Source organism: Euphorbia lathyris, chromosome 6 (genome assembly GCF_963576675.1).
Source record: "Euphorbia lathyris chromosome 6, ddEupLath1.1, whole genome shotgun sequence".
Lineage (NCBI taxonomy): Eukaryota > Viridiplantae > Streptophyta > Magnoliopsida > Malpighiales > Euphorbiaceae > Euphorbia > Euphorbia lathyris.
Genome location: NC_088915.1, coordinates 2,401,625 through 2,425,368, shown reverse-complemented (window position 1 = coordinate 2,425,368; position 23,744 = coordinate 2,401,625). Strand labels below are relative to the sequence as shown.

At 34.6% G+C, this 23,744-nt stretch overlaps 1 protein-coding gene across 9 annotated transcripts; it reads right to left on the bottom strand.

The window, feature by feature from the left end:
* Window positions 1-964: 964 nt before the first annotated feature.
* On the bottom strand, window positions 965-5,433 carry LOC136234142 (uncharacterized). 9 transcript variants are annotated; one of them, XM_066023915.1, is made up of 15 exons: window positions 5,303-5,433; window positions 5,103-5,157; window positions 4,866-4,948; window positions 4,720-4,778; window positions 4,323-4,366; window positions 4,060-4,210; window positions 3,504-3,628; window positions 3,234-3,403; window positions 2,950-3,159; window positions 2,315-2,365; window positions 2,045-2,232; window positions 1,828-1,869; window positions 1,522-1,733; window positions 1,297-1,404; window positions 965-1,194 (listed from the first exon to the last, which is right to left on the bottom strand). In XM_066023915.1, the coding sequence occupies exons 1-6, from the start codon at window positions 5,389-5,391 to the stop codon at window positions 4,139-4,141; spliced, it is 402 nt and encodes a 133-aa protein (XP_065879987.1). In that variant the 5' UTR covers window positions 5,392-5,433; the 3' UTR covers window positions 965-1,194; window positions 1,297-1,404; window positions 1,522-1,733; window positions 1,828-1,869; window positions 2,045-2,232; window positions 2,315-2,365; window positions 2,950-3,159; window positions 3,234-3,403; window positions 3,504-3,628; window positions 4,060-4,138. The 9 variants fall into 9 exon arrangements, 7 of the variants coding, with proteins under 7 accessions (XP_065879987.1, XP_065879990.1, XP_065879988.1 ...); XM_066023918.1 differs by having other exon boundaries at window positions 1,522-1,587; XM_066023916.1 differs by having other exon boundaries at window positions 3,504-3,618.
* Window positions 5,434-23,744: the final 18,311 nt, after the last annotated feature.

Sequence of the window (23,744 nt, the reverse complement as noted above, 5' to 3'; positions counted from 1 at the left end):
GATTTAAAAACCGAATAATTATTTATTGATCTTTTCTTTCTCCTAAAAATGATCAAAATTCTACTTTACCCTTGACTATTGACCATACTTTCTAAGATATTGATTCTGATATGCTTATCAATGTTGGTCATAAAACTTTCATCTAACACCTCATATGCTAATGTAACTTAATGTTGATTTCCATTCTTCTATGATCATGGTCAATCTTAACAGCCCACAAAATATAGGAGAATTAGATTACAAGTTCTGAGAACAATTGGATAAATTTTGATGATTAATGGTAATTTTCAAATTTTTTAGTCTTTTTGAGGGTCCGTTTTTTGCTTTTTCTAAGCCTATTTTGGGTAGTAAGGGCCATCCAGCAAGAATCACTGTTGCCCAATGACATTGCCATTTTTTGCTAAATTCATTCATTTCGGCCTCCGATTACACCTTTGAGAAAGCTTCTTTTTTCATTTTTTCAGTTTTTTACCTTAATTTTCCTTAGTATTATTTGAGCAATACAAGTAAAGAAACTCTTAATCTGTAAATTGGACAAGAGGTTCTCTGTTGCAGAAAATTCAGATAAATAAAATGAAGAAAGCACTTATTGTTGTCACTCTGAATCTAATTAACCTTACATAACATTAGGGTTCAATTGCTTACTTGTATAGCTAAGCTTCAATACACATAAATGTATTAAACACAAAAATATTCATTTAGACCATATAAACACTACAAAAAAAAAGGTATTTACCGACGAAATTTTTCTACTGTAGCGACGGTTTTAACCGTCGCTACAAATAGTACCGACGGGTTTTGTAACCGTCGGAAAAGTGTTGTTATTGCAGCTGTTGGGGCGCTTTTCTACACGCGGTTTAAACCGCCTCTAGCATCCATTTTCATTTAAAAAAATACCGACTGAAATTCAGTCGGTAATCCGTCGCTAAAATTTTAGTAGCCAAATATAAATTTACCGACGAAATTTCTGTCGAAATTCATATCAATTATTTTGGGATTGCAGCCTCAATCTGAGGAAGCAAACACGTTATTACAATTTACATCATGTCAATAACAAATGATCAGTTGCAACAGTATGCTTGGTGGATCCATCATCGAGAACCCACTCCTCCAGTGTCTTGGTGCGAGATACTAGTCTATCGGAGTGGAAATTTGTCGCCGAGCCACCCGAAGAAGAGCTGGCCAGCCAAAGTTCTACAGAGTGCAACAGCATTGACAGATATTCTCAAAATTATAACTAAAATTAACAAAATCTGGAAACATAACCAAAAGTAGTTCAATAACATAGAAATCCACCTAAATTTATTTGTTGACTACGAGTAAGTTTCCACTGAGCTCCTTGAACAACAGCATTAGCATCATCATTTCCATAAAGACTCAGAAAAATAGTTTTAGCATTTCAGCCTACAAAATCTCATAAAAAATAGGCTTAATAAATAAAGACTCAGAAAGTAGGAGAATTAGACTAAGTTTCATATAAGAATGTCAGTTTAAATCGTAACAATCAACAAATCAACTCACCATGAGTACTCCAAGATGGTCATTTCCATAACTTTCTACATTGACATTTGCTTCCTCCTCACCTGGCTAGTAAGTTGATCAGCCATGAAAAAGTCGACCATTAGAACCTTATAAAATGAAGAGTAGACTATGTTGCGAAGAACACGAAGGAAGCAGTAACTAGTAGGTCGATAAAAGAAGTCAAAAGGGCAAATGAGCAAGGCCAAGAAAATCTGGAAAAGTGATTGAAAATGTATGATTAATTAAGCACAAGTTTAAGTGATGAAATTGAAAATGAGGATAAATTAAGGAAGAATATATACTTACAAGGAGGAGGATTCCAGGAATGGCATCAATATGGTTCAAGGCCTGCAGCAATTCCATATTGTAATTAGTCGAAAACTCGAAATGTGCATACTTTTTAATGTTGAAATGACATAAATTGGGTGAAAAATCACAATGGAAATGTAGTAGATGGTCTTATTCTTCAAGATTAAATCATCTCTGAGCCACAAGTCTAAAACCACTACTTTATTTTAACTACCTGCTTAAAAATAGTGCTTGTCCCAGATCCAATGTATTCAACTAATAGAATCTTTAGAAGTGTTCTCTGTGCTCAAGATAGTCAGGGACAATTCTACTTGTCATACTGCTAAATTGTTCTCCAGAAACATTTGATGATTTAGAAGGAACAGGTAGTGATAAGAAAGTGCAAACCAGCTTCATTCCCACCTGAAAAGCAACCCAACGATCAATGAATGCCAAAGTACGGATGACATTATTTCAGTGTTGTACATTCACATATGACACATACCTTGCCTCAAATGTAACCTTTAGTGTTCCCAGCACATTGAACTCCTGCTAGCTGCAATGTTGAATAGAAAAACAGACATAAGTTTGTGAAGTGTCACAACGCCTGGATACCCTAGAATGCTTAATAAAGCTTATACTCATTTGAGAGACTAACACCTAGAATGCTTCTAAAAACATGATTAGAATGACAAATAATTCAAAATATTTTTCTCTCTTTCATTTCAGGTCTGAAGTATGACAGTCATAAGCCAATCTAATTGGAAATAAGAGCAGCAAGTTCAACTCTGCTAGTAGCATGTATAATATCAAAGTGAGACTTTACCATGGTATCATTCCACATAATATGTATATTTTATGTAAAACAACAAGCTAAACAGGTTGAATGATGAGGTAACATGTTCATAATCAGTGAAGATGTTCACTATCAATAACAACAATGAAAGATATAATAAACTGAAGCGAAAAGCAGAGTGAGGGCAAACAGCATACCAAGTGTAGCCATAACAGGGTATTTGTAAATATTTATGTTTTTCATAGAAACATGAGTGAACCAAAGTATACCACCAGCCATTAGATCAAGTAAAGAATCCAAAGTCGATGCAACAATGGCTATTGGCCAGAAAAATATATGGTTACCTTCAAGTTATCTCTATGAAAGGCATGATTGGCCAGTTTTCTTTGGGAGTTCCATTTACCTAACTAGTCCATCTCCAAACATCCTTTTAACATAAGATTCAAATTCAGGTTTAGGGTTTAATTCTTGGTCGTACAGAATCTGTTTAGCCAGATGAGTATCAATAGCTATCAGTTGAGGTTTTGGACCTAGCCACTGCACAAAGTTCTTTCCTGCATCCAATAAGCCCCAATTAAGACCAAAGATTATAACTTAATTGCCTTAATTAACAGCAAAAAGAAGTTACCATATTGCTTGGTCCATAGTAGAAATGAGGCTGAACTTCATAAAATACTTGATGATCTGATAATTCCATGGAAGTGGCCATAGCTCCTTTCCAATTTTAACAATATCCTTGGGGTTTGCATGGAAGAAATTGTAAGAAGGTCCTTTTATGCCACCTGCTCTTAGTTCTCTCTGTAATCATAATAATTAGAATTCTTGTGTTACAAATGGAAAATTCTAAAATTGCAAAATATAAGAAACGTTAGTTGTACTATATAAACTATACCATTACCTTTTGATTAACCTTCAGAATAAACCTTGCATTGAATAGGGTCTAGCCCCAGTTGGGCTTCTCATAGACGCTCGGTATCCCCACACTTGCTTTCGAAAAGCCAACGCCCAATGTCCTGCATGCAGCTACTGAGACCAATAAATCACGAGGATTGAGAAGTTATGTTTTGTGCAATCAGAGTTACTCTAAAAAAAGGAAATAAGAAGAATAGAGATAAGATGAAGAAGAATAAAATCGATAAGAACAAAAAGAAAGCAAAAAAAACGAAAACTGAAAATCTGAAACCTAATTGAAACAATCCATGGTAGGTTACAAGGACTGGAACCTGAACTGGAAGTAAACTGAAGATTGAATATAAGAACATTGACTATGAGAGAGAAAGAGAGAAAGAGAGGATTGAAGACAAAATGAAGAAACCTGAATAGTGAAATTCTATTTAGGTTTTGTGAAATCAGAGTTTTAATCCACAAAAAGAACAGTTACGAAGAAGAAAACGATTGAGAAGAAGAATAAGAACGATTGAGAAGAGTTTTAATCCACATAGAGCGATTTGAACCTGGCGAAGGAAGCTGGCGAAGATTATTAATCGACTCATTCCAAAGATCGAGAGAGAGAGAGAAGGAAGTTGGCGAAGATTAGTTGTATTCCATATCACTTGGACAAACTATGGGCTGCCCTATACTAATACTAATAAGCTGTAAGCTTTGCTGGAAAATCAGAAAATAAACAATATCAGTAAGCTAAACAAGAAAGAACAGAATTAAAAAAAGAAATAAACACAAAAATGAGATACTCAGCATCTATATCTAGAAACATTACCTGTCTATAAACTAAAGGATCTCCACATGATTTTTGGAGTTCAACTACATGTAGATATGGACTAATTTAAAAACAGCTGGTACAATTTGAAAGATATCTACAAGTCAAACATTTGGACTAATTTATACAAGATATCTACAAGTTCTACATGGCAAAGGGTCCTTGATTAGACAGGCATTAGTATGCATTACCAACTTCAATTCATAAAAAAAATATTTCAACAACAATTAAAGGCTGAATACATCAACAACAATTATTCCTATGTGGCAGTGTAAGTGGAGATTGTTGAAGCAAGCATCACTTTAACCAATGTAAGAGGAGATTTGTACAAGTTAAAGTGAGTATCACTTTAACCAAATTTAAGCAGCTAATAGTTCATTTCAGGAGGGAATTTTACCTTCATTTTGAATTGGGATTGAAAAGGCTTGACCTAGAAGTGAGAAGTCCTCAATTTGACTATTCGAGAACAAGAAAAAAAAAGAATGGACAAACAAACGTAAACAAATTCAAAGAAAGTGATAGAAATACACAGCAACAACTCACCATGTATCCCCAATTCCAATGCTTAAAATTCCAGCAAACAAACAGAGCAAGAGGTCGATCATTAACATATCTAGAACTTGAACCTACAGAAGAAACTAATCAGCCAAGCTCAGGAAGTAGGGAAATCGATCTACAAATAAGAAAAGGCAGAAACCTAGATAGCGAAGAAAACAAACAAATTCGAAAAAACAATTGAAAAAGAGAAAAAAGAAAGTATAAATAGAGATTCAGACTTACCCTTGATCTAGGTTCCTGAAGAAGCACCGTGAAGAACCCAAAGCTCAGAAAGGATCTACAACAATCAAACGCGCATACAACGATCTCAAAAAATCAAACGATAAAGAACAAGTGTCTAACGAAAATATTTCAGAACACATAACAATAAAATTCAGCCTAATTATAATTTGAGACTAACGATGGGCGATCGGAAGTCTAACCTTGGGCGGACGGACTCAATTGGAGACTGCGATATACGAGATGTGCAGAACCAAAGTTTGACGAACGATAATTTCAGATTGCGCGACATAGGAGATGTGAAGAACGAGAGACTGTGGATTTAGGAATTAGGGATTACAAGTATAGGTAAGTTGTGGATTAGTCTAGCCCAATTAATATTTTGGGCTTTTTTAGTTGAGCCCATGAGACAGTTTATAAAACTGTTGCTATAAAAGTGTTGTTAAAGGCCTGTTTTTTTGTAGTGAAAGAATTTTCGAAAAATTCTCATGAAAGATGGAACGAAGTATCCTTGATGTTGTCCCTTATAAACATGATCAAATGATACATATGTGAAAGAGTATGAATGATCAGCATACTAAGTCTCGAATATAGGGGCTTATGCTTGGAGGATAACATGCCGAAAACAGCAGCTGCTGTAAGTAAATCTCTAAATAGAAGAATAGATATAGCTTGAATTAAACAGATGATAAATTTGGTCTAAGTTATTCTAAGGCTATGACATAGAGATGATTGAGAAATCTACGAAGTCGAATAGCTAGTTGTACCTATGAGTATGTAATATAAAGAACTAAGTCAATCACGAGCCATCTTCATTTTCCTATCAGAAGCAGCGACATCAGTCCTATCAGAAGCAGCCACATCAGTCCTACCACCTTTGCTTCACTCACTCCAGCAGGTTGATCTGGAAAATACAAAACCTTGGCCAACTCACATTATAAAAAATATTAAGGGCCTCAAAATCCCACACTACTGTTAATGTTCATTGTTGTGAATATATTTAGACCATAGCACATTTAGGACAAATTATATTTTATTTGTTGGTCTTTCAACAACTAGGCTCCGCGGCCTACCGACACAAGACTTTCAACTTCAAGACTAAGAATTCGACCATTCCAAATAGAATCATTGCATGTTCCAACCTTAGCAAAACTTTTCTCTCTAAGATCATATGAAACTATATTACTCATTATACCAACATTAAGTAGAATCTTATCTCCTCTCTTTGAATACCCAATGACATTCACACATAGAAACCAAGATATGTCAAAAAATAAGGGATTTACAACAGAGTATAACTTTGTCCAAGTAAATTGATTAACCCCATCATTCTTCCTCATAGAAATAGCTGATGCAAAGGCATCCTCCTAAAATATGTAATTACCTTAAAACTCTATCAGTTGAATTGAAAGATAAAACAGGCTGAGGAACTAAGGAGAATGTCTCATTTCTCATATTAAATGCCACAACCTCTGAATTGGATAACCAATGTAGACTACCATCAGTGAAGTAACCCATTTCACAAAGATACACATTCCTATCTATTCTGTATCCGAGGGAAGGGGGATTCTGAATCCTTCTCCAAATATTTGATTTAAACCCATAAATCCAAAATTGAACTTCAATATCAAGTTTTCGCTTGACATATACCCTTAAAAACCCTTTGTACTCATCAATAGCGTCATCATAACCCAAACCTGGCCCATTTAAGTAATAAAATTGATCATTAGCTGGGTCTTCCAAAGGCCAATCAGGAAGATCCTTACACCGGCGAGTGGATGGATTCCACAGGGACAGTTCTAATTTAGGTTGGTACAATGAACTTTGATTCAAGAGAACCAAACCTTTATAGTAACCATAGACATTCTTCAATGAGGATGAGACTTGTTTTTCTATGCCTATAATATCTTCTTGAAGCTCGACATTCACATCACAAACATGAAAATTGTTATTCAATTGGTCTGATAAAATCACAAACATGAAGTTTGCGGAGATTTAAGTTTTGAGAAGACTTGCTTAGATGAGAACTGATAAAATCAGGGCTATCAATGACAGGGCATAAAGATTTTGAAACACATCTGAAACACAGGAGGGACTTCACGGGCAACCACATAAGTATTTCGATGATCAACTCGCTTGAGAGTTGTGCCATTGCCGCCGCTCACTCTAATCAGAAAATGAGTGTGAACAATTAGGGTTAAAAAAGAATTACAAAAACTACAATTAAGGTGCAAAAATATTCTAACGTTTTGGGTCATAAGCAATTTTATCCCAAGGTCTAAAATGGTGCAATTTTATCCTAACGTTGGAAACCAAGAGCAATTTTACCCATAACGTTGATAAATTTGGTCAATTTCATAAATAATTTATCAAACGGTCTCGGTCATGGATTTTTGCGTCAAATCACAAACATATGTTGGGATGTGAAAAAAAATATAAAAAAGTATAGTTTTTTGTACAAATTAGACAAAAAATTCAAAAAATTCACCAAATTTATAATATTAATCTCGAATTCTACTATTAGATTATAAAAAACTTGAAATCCTTTTTTATAATATTAATCTCCAATTGTTGCAGAATAAAGAAAAAAATATCTGTGTTTTATAATAGTGTCGAAAATCTCGACCCAAATTATCAACTTTATGAGTAAAATTGCTGTCGACGTTAGGGGTAAAATTCCACAATTTTAGATGTTATGGGTAAAATTGCTCCTAACCGAAAATGTTATCGGTATTTTTGGACCTTAACCCCAAAAACTATATTCAAAATGTTATACGGAACAATTTGGATTGATTACAGTCAAAATGAGTTATTGTACTACGTGGATATATGGATAAGATACAAAATGTCTCAAAGTTTTGGAAAAGTATCATTTTACCTTGAATATTTATGAAATGTACCAATTTAAGCTTGAATAATGCAACTTGACACCTCAATTTTTGTGAAATGGTACCAATTACCCCAAATTTCGTTACCAATGGTAAATTGGTACTATTCCACAAACGTAAAGGTAAAATGATGTTATTTTGCACATTAGAGCTAAATTGGTATTTCTCCATAAACTTTAAGGTCATTTTGATATATCATCCCAATTGCTTATAAGCCTCCGAACTTGTTGTAGGACCTTAAATACTATGGATGATTCACCAGCCACTGTTTATACCTCAAATATTAGAATTCAAATAATATGGTTTTGTAGTTACCAATCATCAATAAAATTTAATTAAACCTATAAACAAATGGTTCATGTAAAGAAACCATAGTTGGTAAAAGTTAATTACAAAAATACCCTCCCAAATCTCATATATAAACAAAATGATTTATGGAGAGAAACTCTAGCTTCTCAAATCTCATATATCTGTAACCACAACAACTCTTCACCAACATTGTCTTCTTTAGTCAAGAAAGTCTCTTTTATTCAATATCTTTGTCAATCACATTCATATTCAACATTTACTTAAAAAGAATGAACCAATTCTCTATCTCATTCATCAATTGAACAATAGCTTTCACTTGGAGAAAAGTCGTTGCTCTGCCTGTGCTCTTCCTGGAAGTGTATGTATATTCATTCTCATTATTTGTATATATGTTAATTTGATGCACTTATTTTTAGTTTGTTTTCTAATCTAGCAAAGCTCTAATTTGAGTTTATACATATAATGCTTTAGGGAATTTGTTTTTTTGCCTTATGAAGTTTCTGAAGTTTCTAATCTAGCAAAGCTCCAATTGGAGGCTATCTTTAGAGTCCAGTAATCTTGAAGGCACCTTCTCGTCAAAAATGGAAAGTTGATATTGCAGAAAGTGAGGGCGGGTTTTGACTACAAAATGGATGGCGAGAATTCGCTGAATTTCACTCACTTGATCATGTATATGTTAAGTACCGTGTCTTCTTGTTTGAAGTAGTCTTTGCGGATAACAATAAGTGTTAAGTAACGTATCTTCTTGTTTGAAGTAGTCTTTGCTGTTAACAATAAGTTCCTAGAAACTAGGAATAAGTTAGAGTTTGATTTGGTCTTTGCTGTAATCACGTTTCCTGTATATGTGGGATACGTTAGTTTCTGTTTTTGGATTTCTGTTCACTGTAAAGCTATTTAAAGCTTCCTCAGTTTACATTCTAAATAACAAATACTTTTTGCATTGCGTTGCAATTTGTCTATTGTGTTCAATATTTATCATTTGGTATCAGAGCCAGAACAGGCCTGATTGAGAGAGAAGAGTGTGAGAGAAACACGAGAGAAGAGTGTGAAGAGATGGCAGAAAGCAACAATAATGGTTTTGTGTAACCAGCTATCCCAAAATTTGATGGCTTCTATGAACATTGGGCAAAATTGATGGAGAATTTCCTTCGAGCAAAGGAATTCTGGAGCCTAGTAGAAGACGGAATAACAGAGATTCCAACAGGAAGAGAGCCATCAGAAGCAGAGTCTAAAGTTATTGCAGAACAGCAATTGAAAGACAAGAAGGTGAAGAATTATCTCTATCAAGCCATTGACAGAGAAATTATGGAAACCATTCTGAACGATGATACATCCAAGCAGATTTGGGACTCGATGAAGCAGAAATTTAAAGGGACAACAAGGGTTAAAAGAGCACAACTTCAAACCCTAAAAACTGAATTCGAAATTCTGAAGATGAAAGAAGGGGAAAGTGTCAATGCCTATTTTGGAAGAACACTCTCAATTGCCAAAAGGATGAAATCATGTGGTGAAAGTCTCAAAGAAGCTGATATCACAGGAAAGATTCTTCGATCCTTAGTTCCAAAATTCAACTATGTGGTATGTTCAATTGAAGAATCAAATAATGTTGATGTTTTAACTGTGGATGAACTCCAAAGCAGCCTTTTAATTCACGGACAAAGGATGAAAGGATCTGTAGAAGAAGATCAAGTATTGAAAGTTACACATGAAGACCGAAGTGGACGAGGCAGAGGCACGTTTAGAGGTCGAGGAAGAGGCAGAGGCAGATCATTCTTTGACAAATCTGCTATTGAATGCTATAAATGTCACAATTTGGGACATTTTCAGCATGAATGTCAAAATTCAGAGAAACGGGCTCACTATGCTGAGATTGATGATGAAGATGAGATGTTGTTAATGGCGCAAGTTGATCTCAAGCAAGACAAAAGGAAATGGATCTGGTTTCTTGATTCTGGATGTTCGAACCACATGTCAGGAAACAAAGAGTGGTTCACACGACTTGATGAAGTGTTTAAGCATTCTGTTAAACTTGGGAATGATTCCAAGCTGATGGTGATGGGGAAAGGGAGTATCAAGCTCGAAGTTGGAGGCCAAATCCAAATTGTGAGTGATGTTTTTTATGTACCTGAATTGCGTAATAACCTGCTGAGTATAGGTCAATTACAAGAACGAGGAATCACCATTCTTATCAAACATGGAGTGTGCAAGTTATATCATCCGACCCATGGTGTTATAATGAAAAGCGAAATGACAGCAAAAAAAATGTTTTTAGTTATTGCAAACATTCTTATGAAATCACCTTCTTGCGTCAACGCACAAATTGAAGAATCGAGTGAAATTTGGCATCAAAGATTTGGGCATCTGAGCTATACAAATCTAGCATTGCTGCACAACAAAGAGATGGTTCGAGGGCTGCCAAACATCAAAACCCCAACAAAAAAATGTACAAGTTGCATGATGGGATAACAACACAGAGTAGCCATTTCAAAGAAGAGTAATTGGAGAGCCACAAAGAAATTACAGCTCATACACTCAGACATTTGCGGTCCTATTTCGCCTGCCTCCTACAGTCAAAAGAGGTACATATTAACATTCATAGATGACTTTAGTCGAAAGCTGTGGGTTTATTTTCTGAACGAAAAGAGTGAAGCTTTTGTGACTTTCAAAATTTTTAAAATAATGGTGGAGAAAGATTGTGGTCTATCAATGTGCAGCTTAAGAATAGATAGAGGAGGAGAATTCAACTCCAAAGAATTTTCAGAATTTTGCAAAACACAAGGCATAAAAAGACAGCTTACTACGGCGTATACACCTCAACAAAACGGAGTTGCAGAGCGTAAAAACCGTACAATCCTCAATATGGTGAGATGCTTGCTTGAAGAAAAACAAATGCCCAAAATGCTTTGGCCAGATGCTGCGAAGTGGACATGTCACATTCTCAATCGGAGTCCCACTGCCTCTGTGAAAAATAAAACTCCAGAAGAATGTTGGAGCGATTTGAAACCTAACATTGAATATTTCAAGGTCTTTGGCTGCATTGGAAATGTTCATGTACCTGATGCAAAGAGATTGAAGTTAGATGCAAAAAGCCAGAAATTAGTCCTAATCGGCTATAGTGTGGAGTCCAAAGGATATAAGCTGATTAATCCTTTCACAAAGAAAGTAACCATCGGCAGAGATGTCATCTTTGAAGAAGATGAAAGATGGGATTGGGCAAAAACAAAAGAGGAGACTACTGATGTACTTGATTGGGGAGAAGAATATGAAGAAGCCCACAATCAAGGAGATGAAAGTGAAGAAGAAGCAGATTTAGATGAAGAAAATACAGAAGATGTAGATGAAGACATCACCTCCAATGACGCAGAAAATTCAAGCTCCAACAGTGATGTTCCAAATTCAGCAAGTTCCAGCTCTAACTCACTGGATTCCAGCCCCAACAATACCTCTAATTCATCTTTCTCAATCAGAGAACGAAGAGCTCCTGCCTACTTAGAAGATTACACAAGTGGAGAAGGATTCTCTGAAGATGAGGTACAAAACTTTGCTCTATGTATATCTGCTGATCCCATTTTCTATGAACAAGCAGCAAAATTGAAGAAATGGAGGGATGCAACGGATCTTGAAATCGAAGCAATAAAGAAAAATCAAACTTGGGAACTTGTAAAGGCTCCTTTGGAAGTGAAGGTGATAGGTGTCAAATGGGTGTATCGAACCAAGCTGAACGAAAATGGAAAGATTGACAAATGTAAAGCACACCTCGTGGCAAAAGGGTATGCTCAAGAAAAGGGAATTGACTACAATGAGGTCTTTGCACCAGTAGCACGATGGGATACTATTCGCATGGTAATTGCAGTAGCAGCGAAAAATGGTTGGAAGCTGTTTCAACTAGACATTAAAAGCGCATTTCTGCATGGAGAACTCAAAGAAGACGTCTACGTCGCTGAGCCATAAGGCTATGAAGTTAAGGGAGAGGAGAACAAAGTATACAAACTAAACAAAGCTCTTTATGGCTTAAAGCAAGCTCCAAGGGCATGGTTTAGTAGAATTGAAGGATACTTCGTCAAAGAAGGGTTCGAAAGAAGCTGTTGTGATCCTACCTTGTTTGTAAAACAGGAGAACAACAAGATTCTAATTATAAGTCTCTATGTTGATGATCTTGTTTTTACAGGCAATGATTTGATTATGATAAAAAATTTCAAAAACTCCATGAAGAATGAGTTCGAGATGACTGATCTAGGAGAAATGAAGTATTTCTTGGGAGTGGAAGTTCATCAAGGAGTAAATGGCATTTTCATCAGCCAGAAGAAATATGCCAGTGAAATGCTTGAAAAATTCGGGATGAAAGGGTGCAATGGAGCCAGAAATCCAATTGTTCCAGGAAACAAACTATCAAAGGAGGAGGAAGGCACTCAAGTAAATGGAACCTTGTTCAAGCAGATTGTTGGAAGCTTGCTATATATGACTGTCACAAGACCAGATTTGATGTACAGTGTATGTCTCATAAGCAGATTTATGTCAAAACCAATGGAGATACATATGTTAGCAGCTAAGAGAATCTTGAGATATATTCAAAGTACTGCTGATTTTGGCATTGTTTACAAACGAGGCTGCACAACTGAGTTAATGGCATATACGGACAGTGATTATGCTGGTGATATAGATGATCGAAAGAGTACATCAGGATATGCTTTCGTATTAAGTGGAGGAGCTGTAGCTTGGGCGTCCAAGAAGCAACCTGTAGTGAGTCTGTCAACTACAGAGGCAGAATATATAGCTGCTGCCTCATGTGCGTGTCAATGTGTCTGGATGCAGAGAATTCTGAAACAAATTAAAGGTACAAAAATTGACTATGTGAAGGTTCTCTGTGACAATTCTTCTACTATTAAACTTGCAAAGAATCTGATACTTCATGGGAGAAGCAAACATATTGATGTACGATTTCATTTTTTAAAAAATCTTGTAAATGATAGGTCAATTAAAATGGAATATTGTGGCACGAATGAGCAAGTTGCAAATATCATGACAAAACCGTTAAAGCTTGATGAATTTGAGAAGCTTAGAGAAGCACTTGGTGTTCGAAGTAGCTTGGGTATAAACTAACTTGCTGTAAGCAAGTTTAGTTTAGGGGAGAGTTTTGTTAAGTAACGTGTCTTCTTGTTTGAAGTAGTCTTTGCTGTTAACAATAAGTGTTAAGTAACGTGTCTTCTTGTTTGAAGTAGTCTTTGCTGTTAACAATAAGTTCCTAGAAACTAGGAATAAGTTAGAGTTTGATTTGGTCTTTGCTGTAATCACGTTTCCTGTATATGTGGGATACGTTAGTTTCTGTTTTTGGATTTCTGGTCACTGTAAAGCTATTTAAAGCTTCCTCAGTTTACATTCTAAATAACAAATACTTTTTGCATTGCGTTGCAATTTGTCTATTGTGTTCAATATTTATCAGTATATTTGAATATGATAAGTATATTACGCTAATGTTGACCAGCAACAATTTCAAGAGCTAGATATTGTAGCTATTGAATCAGAAATTGACGTTTCTGATGAAATCTTGCCAACAAGCGCTAATCTTGATGAACAATTCGAAAAGGCTTAGAATTTTGCAACAACATTTAACGCAAATGATCAGGTTGAAGGTACGTTATTTTCATTCTTATAACCAGAAGGTTAGGTCATATTCTTATAACGCAAATGATTTTCTTTGTTTGTCGAACCAGGGATACAAATGGAAAATAAGACTTTCATAACCAACAAAAAGCTGATAAAGGAAGAACAAAGAAGGTTGTTGAAAGATCAATGTCAAATTTTCAATCCGAAAATCCTTCATTCGTGATTATAATGCAGCCATCTTATGGGTCATTGCTTTAAAATTTGACTAAGTAAATTTTAACATAGGCCCTGAAACTGCTGATATCATCCACTGTGTTTTTGTAACTGTCGGTCATGACTAAAAGGAGGACTAAAAGAAGTGCAAGTCATATGAAGCTGCTAAACGTTCTTACTCTACATTAGTTGTTTGTCAGCAGAAATACTTCGGTTTCTTGCTGAACTTGCTGCTGCACTTTATGACTTCTCAGCTGATAGGTGCAATACGCAAAGCTTGGGGATGGCAGATATGGCGTTGTCTATAAATGATGGTTATGGTTATGGGACCTAAGTGAAGTGGCAATCAAGAGGAAATACATAGGTCAACATAAGAACATTAATGAAGATAGTGCATATGAATTTGAACTGGTATACTTGTTAAGGCTTCAACACAAACATTTGTTGGACAAGGAACTGAAAGGCTTTTATTTTTTCGAATACATGCCAAATGAAACAAATCTATGTGTTTTCAGTTCCAATTTTACAAACTACACCTTAAAATGAAAAAACGTTGTTTTGAATTTTCATAATACCTTTAAGTTACATTTTTTAAGGTAGATATATTCAAATAGATGATGCAAGAAAACCTCGATAACCATTGAAAATGGTATTCCCCATATTTTGGTTCAGATTGGCGAAAGAAAAGCTGTCCTAGTGGATAAGATTGCACAATGCCCAAGGGATCAACCATAACTAGAGGAGAAAACACCTCATTTCTTATATTTAATCAGACCATATAAATGATTTTATCTTCTCTTTCGGTTACTGATAAGCTATATATATATAGCATTTACTGTGGTGGCGCTCTTAGCCTGTTGGTTGAGAGCTTACCTATGATCCTAGAGGTCATTGATTCGAATCACATGGGTGGGGTGAGTTGAGGGTTTTCCTTTGTTTTTAAGTATTCCATAAAGTATTTGTGTAATTTTGGTGATGTAAAGACATGTGGCAAGCTACATACATTAACCATATTATTGACCAATATAATGTGTCTTTACATATGAAAAACCCTACTCATTTTTATGGTATAACTATTAACATGAACATGAATTGAATTGTAATAATTATAATAAAGGAAATGAAATTGAAAATTCAAACCACAAAATCGGAGCCATAATCGACTATCTCGGCGAGGCGTTGAATTGATGTTGGCTTGGAATTTACAAACACCACGATCTGTTGGCAAGGAAATGGGCTGACTTCGTTTGTGGTTTTCTGATTCGAGCGGATTGAACGTCGCACAAGTAATTAAAGTCAAGCAAAAATTTGGACTAAAGTTTGAACGACTCAGTATGAGAGCTTTTGGACATGGAATTTAGCAAAACAAAAGGCTAAAGTCAATTTCGAAAAATCAAGAATTAGTTTACGTAAAAATTAGAGAAATAAACGAACACTAGATGCTCGGGAACATGCAAATGAAAAAGGGGAAGATTGTATAAAATCTGAAACAGAAAAATTACATGATTTACGGTCAGAAGAATGACTTGTAAAATGGACTTCTGGATACAGAATCATCCAAAACAAATGGCTCACATGAAATTTAGAACCCCAATAACAAATGTTTATAAGAAGTAGAAAGCAAAGATGAACCGAATGTGAAAAAGCTGGATAGATTGTGTAAAAGAATTTGCAGTTCGTAAAATTGTTTTGGGTCAGAACCAGCAAAGCTCAATACAAGGTGCATTGCCTGATCAAGTAAACCCCCCATTACAAAAGCCTGACAAAACCTAGTCAATTTGTGCAGCTTCAGGATACACAAAGGTGGATTTTGGAGGCACCTCATGGCATGTCAAGGTCCATGCAACCAAATCGATTATCAGAGACGCCTTAAACTACACGCACCTCACTTCCTCAATCAAACATTATTCAACAGCATATGGTAAAGAGTACCATCCAGACTAATGGCAAGTTCTCTAATAGGCCCCAGTAGCCATTATGAGATTGTCAGAAATGATTGTCAGAAATACCTGCACATATGAGATATGCAACTTAAATTCAAATCCACCATTATGTTGCGTCATTGCTCAAATAATTGTTGAAAAATTTTCATTATCGAACCAAGTTTGACCAAATCAACCCAAAATTGCTAACCCTGCCAACTGCTTGGTTATTTTTGTTCAAAAAATACCACAGGTACCAGATCTTAAAAACATGAAACTACATTGGATTTTTTTGAACTTATCTCTAATAAAAAATTCATCAATTTTTTTGAACTTTCCCAAACATACCCCAATCTTTCATCTTCCCCTCCCCTTTCATCTTCCTTACGGTTTCTCTTCCCCTTCTCATTCTAAGACCTTTGATTTTTCTCTCTTCCTTTATATTGCGAAATCTGTATACCAATTTCATCATCACCATGTCTTTCTCTTCTTACTTCCTCTTAGATTCCTAATCTTCCTATTTCTAGAAAATTAAGTCATGGTTCTTCATCTTCATGTCTTTTCTCGTCTCTCGGTTTTTTTCTTCTTGTGTGGATCGAAGAAATCATTATTCCACGTTATTTTGATTGTTTTCTGCGTTTATCATATGGTTATTGACCATGTTAATAGTAAAAGATGGAAAAAAAATGTAAGTATCTATTGTTTTCTCTTTATTTTTTTTCCAGAAAATCACTTCGCAAAATTGGCTTTTGTGAAGGTCTGGCGAGGAAAAGAGGCTAAAACATATGATTTTACTTCGCGAAAACAGATTAGGTGAAGTCTGTGAAGAGAAGCGTTCATGATTTTTACCTTCACAGACTTCGCATATTCTGCTTTGGCGAAGTAAATCATCCCTTTTTCTGTTATATTTCTTTTATTGCAAACTTCGTTCGTTAAGCCAAACTGTTCTTTTTCTTGCTAACACAACTTAATTTTTGTGAAGGTGAATGAATACAGAAGGCGGTGTACTGGGATATAGAGAGGGACGAGGTTCTAGGATGTTGGGAGAAATGTCCATCAAGATTGGTCACATTGACTTTGAAATGATCTTGTTGTAAATTTTGATAATGTTATGATTTTAATGTTGTTATTATTATAATTTTGTTGTAAATTTTGATAATGTTATGATTTTAATGTTAGAATTATTGTTGCAGCCTTATTGTTATGTTTGTTTTTGTTATATACCACTTTGCATATTTAGCAATATGTGAAGTATGCGAAGATAATACTGCTTAAAAACACATTTTTTACTTCGTATATTGGAAATCTACGAAAAGGAAAGTTTTTCTGCGAATTCGTATTGTCTTTGCATGCTTTGCATATTGCGAAATATGCGAAGTCAGACGAAAGGGAGAAATAAGAAAGACTAAAAACTTTGTATACATGAACATTTATTTTTAGAACAATCTGAATTTTTAATTTTTTTTATTGTAGTTATATTATTATTCATTAAAAAACCAAATAATTCTAAAGGAAACCAAATTCCAATTCTAGATTGAACCAAACATAATAAGTAAAAGGCCTAATAGACAAATAACCCCCGAACTTGTTCAAATATTGCAACTGCCCCCTCCAATTTTTAATTGTAACAACTTACCCCTCAAACTTATCCAATTTGGGGTTATGTTTTACAATTGGACAAGTTTAAGGGGGTAAGTTATTACAATTGAAAGTTGGAGGAGAGAGTTGCAATATTTGGACAAGTTCAGGGGGTTATTATAGTATTAGGCCTAAGTAAAAAGTCATTTTGATTACGATTTGACCATATTCATATTCTGATTCCGCTTTCGATTCCGAAGTTTCAACCAAACAACCTCTAAGGTTTTTCACTCCCTTTCTCATCTCTTACTAATTTGAATCTCTCTTCTCCTTATAAAATTCTATTTTACACTCTATTTTATGTTTAATTTTTATTTTGGTCCATATATTTATTTATTTTTACATTTCTAATTTTTAGATTAATTTCACTTTTGATCTTTATTCTTATATATTTTTTAATTTTTTTCTCAAAAAATATTTTTGACAAAATTTTACTTTTTGATACTTGTTCTGACCCTTATATTTATTTCCTTATATTTATTTCCTTATATTTTTAATTCTTAGACTAATTTCACTTTTCATCGTTGTACTTATTTGTTTTAACTTTTTTACCTTAAAATTTTTTTTGACAAATATTTGTTTCTCATATTATTCAGTTTTAATATTGATTTTTAATTATTCTAAAATAATTATTTTTCTTTTTAAAATAGAATATTTATGCATTTTAAAATAATTTCAGTTTCCTCTTTGTCTCATTGTCTTTTTGTTTTAATAGTTGAAGTAATTGATTTTTATTCTTATAATTATAATTACTTGTGATTAATTTATTAATATAAACACATATGTATGTACAGAAATTATTGTTAAAAGTAAAATTCTGGTTTATTGCTTCATTTTTTTATATCGTATTCCTTTTGGAACTCAAACAAACAGACAAGGGAATTTATAGTAATTCGATTCCTTTCTCCTTATTTCCATTTCGTTACCTTTATGCGAACCAATCGCCCCTAGTTATGTTTTATAAAGTCAATTGGCAAATTTAAATAAATTGAGGGGTAACAATAATTTTTGGGACATGTATTAAGATTAAATTAATTGTGGAAAAAGCTGAACCCAAGATGGACTTCTAGATTGTTTAGTTGAGCAATGGGCTTGCTTGAAATGTCTAAAGATTCAGACTTAATCTCTGCGCGAACCAATCCCCCATGAGCATTTTTTAAGATCAAATACATGAATATCATAATTAAGTACAAAATCACACTTAAGTGATATGATACATATTGCAAGCTGTCAGCAAAGGTTTTAATCGTAAACCTACAAAAATGTTATTCTCTAGCTAAACTAGAAGGAGTGAGGTATAAACCTTGAATTCTCAAACAGAAATAAGTTTGATTGATAAAAGTTGTGTATCCTTAAAAAAATGTGGAGGTTTAAATACTTCCCCTAAAGACAACGAAATGACAATGAATACCCCTACTAGGGTTACAATAAAGAAGTAAACCAAAGGATAAAATGGGTAATGCACAGAGACAAATAGTACAAAAGGTACAGTTTGTTGGCTGGTTTCCTTCACAAGGAAGGAAAAGTTTAACCCTTGTTCAGGAAGTAATCTCTAGGATCCGCCATCAAGGACACACCCGTGTTGTTTGCCTTGCCCACCTCAAAAGATGTTCCACCAGGATACTTGGTAGAACGAGATCCGCCAGATTCGATGTCCGCATCATGATATCACAAAACTTAATTATTAATATTTCATTATTCTCTATGTATTATGATTTTACACCAAACTTTAAAATTTTTAGACTTCAATTTATAAATCATAAACCCGAAAAAATATATTCTTAGACTTCTAAATTATAAATTCTAATCCTTAAACTTTATTAAAAATACTAATTTTACTAGTTTGACATAATCTAAAATTGGCCAATTCAAATAAGCTAGAGGGTATATATTTATTTTTGGGATATGTATTAAGCTTAAATTAGTTGCGGAAAAAAGTAAACCCAAAAAGGGCTTCTAGATTGTTTAGTTAAGCAATGGGCTTGCTTGAAATGCCTAAAGATCCAGCGTCAATAGTGATCTTCTTCCCTTGTGTTTTCTAGGGTTACTTTTTTCAAGCATATAATAAGCAGATGAGTTGTGATTAGAAAGAGAGAGGCTTGAGTCAGATATCACCGATCAAAACCCATTTGAATTCAGAATTTCCAACAAAGGTGAAGAAGAGGAAAATGCCGCCACTCTCTCTACTTGAAGACTAAGGCTTTAGTATGTCTAATTGATTTTTCATTTACCTGTTTGCTTTCCCTTCCTTTTAATTTGGGTATTCCATGTTGAGGGATCTTCCAGTTTTTACACTTGAAATGAACCCATATTTTCAGGTTTTGTTTTTTTGTCTGTTTAATTTTGATTTGCATATATTGATTGTATCAGAAAAAGAAACCGTGATTTCTACATACTTTCTTCAAACCAGAAAACTGTATTTCGGAAAAGAGTATTGAATTGTGCAAAACTTCTTTGACAATAACAACTTACACATGAGAATGGGTGCAGGAAGAATAACGATGAAGAAACAGAAGTCAACATCTTCCCAAGTAAACAAGGATATTCCTAGTGACTGCAGAATGTGGCCGGCGAAAACGATTACTATTATCACGAGGTTGCAAGTGAGTACTTGGTTTTATTTTGTTTTGAACAATTGGCTTTATTGGATGGTTCATTGTGTTTTTTGATAAGTTTACAACCCTAAATTTATATTATATACTAGCATTTTTTAATTTATACATATTAGTATATAAAAAAATTTATTATTTATTTCTTAATAATTTGGTTCATTTTCTTTATTATTTAACATAATATCTTTTGACCTAAGATGATGTTTTAGCCTCTTAAACTTGGGTTAAGTGGTCCATATTTGAATTTGTTCAAATCCCCTCTGAATGTGTTTAAAGGACCCGTAATATATTCAACCTTGTTGTTTTATAAATTTTAAAAAGCAAAGAAGCTAACAACTAATTAAAAAATGGAACTGCTGCCTTGTTATGTATATAGGGCATTCCGTTTTCATGCCTGATAATCCCTTTTTAAATGTCGTCTTGCGACCTTCTGATGTATATAGGGGACTTGTGAGGCCTTAAACTGGATGATTTAAAGTTCTCAATAGATTCCTGGTCTTTTCTTGCAGCACATCCACAATAGCTTTGCTCACAAGCATTTGATGACATTCTCATAATTCATCACACTTGAAGTTTGTGAAAGAAAACACTAGTCTGTCAGGTTGTTTGTGGGAATTGGAGAGCTAAATTGTGCAAGGGATGGACAGAATTTGTATGATGAAACAAATTGGAGGAAGAAGATCCTTTTGTCTTTTTTGTGGGGTCTGCTGCAGCAACCATTATGCAACTTCAATTGTTGGCTTTCACTGTGGATATTGAAATTCTGTTTCTTAACTATGTCTCAGTTGTTGTCAATAAATTTGTGAAGGAAGCTTGCAAAGTCATGCTGCAATGGATTTGAAAATACAAACTCAGGCGATGATTACATGCCTGGGGGAGTCATTGTTTCGATTGGGATTGAGATTGAGATCAATGTTATATTCACATCATTCTCATTGAGATCTTCTTCATCTTCATCATGTGTTTGCAATGCCTCTGCATAGGTTCTAGTCTTACAACTCTGATATCAAATAATCTGGGTAAAACATCTCCAAGGTTCATGGACTAGGTAAGGAAATTTGTTAAGAATGCTCACTATATTTCCAAGCCAAGCAATGAGTGAGTCCCCTTGCTGTCTTGCAAAATCAGTTTCGGAATCCTGAACGCTTTTCGGGTTAGTCACTCCATGTTCTGCTGTCCCAGGAAGTTTGCCTTGAACTACAGCAAGGATTGTTTCTGCATTCTGAGACAAATTCTGAAACGCCGCCAGTTCTTCTTCTCCTAATTGTCCCATTATCTTCTTTTTTTGTGCGCCAACGATCTTTTTGGGGCTCTTTTGAGGTTCATCTTCAGCATTGGTACAAGGAGGAACTTGAATTGAAATAGTTAGCTCTTCTAGAGTTTGAGTCCATGAATGATTCTCCATGTCTAGACCATTTCCTTCATTTGGGTCTTTTTTTTCTCCTTCTCCGCTGAGGACTTTGGGGACAGAAGCTTCTGGGTTTGGCTTTCTTTGTAGCTGGAATTGAGGTGATTAAATTGCTGAAACTGATATAGGTTTTATGCAGAGAGATTTTGGGATTGCTGAAACTGCTGTATGGGACATGTAATTCACATTATGGAAATGATGGCAACTGTGGAACCACTGTTGTTTGTGATGCGACCTGCCTGCAGATAATCATTTGTAACTAATTTGTCACTTATATAAAGTTTAATTTGAAGCACTATATCTAACATATTTCAGGTTGTGACATGGATGGTGCAAATTACATGTATATATGTATCCAGGCATGCACTTGTCCATGTATATGTACATGTATACATTAGAGCTTCTCAAATAGTTTATACTAAACTTAAAGAGATTCTCAAACCTTTAGTTGAAGAATTGCAAATAATAAGAGTAATTCTTTTGACAAGTGTATTTCTACATTCATTGAACAGAATATAAAGTTCAAAACATGTTAACTATTATATTATTGCTCAATTTGGTATTATAAGAATATATTCACCATTTTGTATGTAACTATTGTTTGGATATTAATTCCCATGAATTCTAAAGATCATGGAACACATATGCATGAAGCAAATCAAATACCTAAGGATAACAACAGAAATTATTGAATCATTTTTCTCAACTATTAAAGTATACAAGTCATTAGCATTTGAATATAGCAATTGATCATGCAACTTGAGAACACAATGAACCAAAATAAAAACATCATATTTTTCAGTTTAAATAATGCAGATTTAACAAGTAAAAGAAACATGTTAACAATAATAAGAGATTTATCATTCTAAACCTCAAGTAACAGGGGAGTTTATTCGCCGACAACGTTCTGCAATCATTGCTTGAATATCATTTTTTTTCTTGTGAGTTGCATGAGTGTCTGGATCATCGACTGAAGCACTCACATCTAGACATGGATTTTCTTCCAATTTCATTACCGTTGTTTTTCCTGTAGAAAATTAAAATTATCATATGAATTAATAAAGTTAAAATTAATCTTCATTTCAATTAAAATCAGCATTTGAATAAAAATTAGCACATCTACAGTTTTTTGGGATAGGTAGATCTATTCAAATATCTTTTAATTTATTTAAACTTTGCAAGCTGATAAGACTATATTCTAGATTTTTACACATTTATTCACGTTTGTTATATATATATATATATATATATATATATATATATATATATATATTGAAAGACCTTGTAAAAATATATTCAGGATCTATTCAGATTTCCCAAATGGGTTTCAAAAAAAACAAATATATGAACTGCACAATGGCTTACCTTCCTTGCTCAGCAGCCATGGTTATATATATCTCCCTCTCTACGGAATAGGTCAATGAAGGCTGTGAGGGCTCTGCCTCTCCATTATATCTATTCCGAGCTAATTCCAAATAGTCTTTTTTTTGTTGATATGAGATCTGATCATAGGATTAAAGCTGGTAGGTCGAAGTGGAAGAGTGCTACGGGTTTCCTTTGTGATCCCGGCATGGCTAATAGATTGAAGGGAAAATTCTACCGGACGGCAATTAGACCAGCATTGTTATATGGTACGGAGTGTTGGGCAGTGAAACACTGCCACAACCATAAGATGTCGGTGGCGGAGATGCGTATGTTGAGATGGATGTGTGGTCACACGAGAAAGGACCGGGTGCCTAATGAAATAATTAGGACAAAAGTAGGGGTCACATCTATGGAGAATAAAATGAGAGAAAACCGACTAAGGTCATGTGAGACGTAGAGCGCTTGATGCGCCGGTTAGGAGAACCGAAGAGTGGCAAAGGGATGTAGTGGTGAGGGGTAGGGGAAGACCTAAGCAAACTTGGAGGAGGGTGATCGAGAGTGATATGAGTTTATTGGGAATTGAGGAAAATATGGTAGTGGATAGGACGGAGTGGAGGGAGCGAATCTGTGTCGCTGACACGACTTGATTTTCACGGTTTTATATGATGGTCCATGTTAGCCGACCC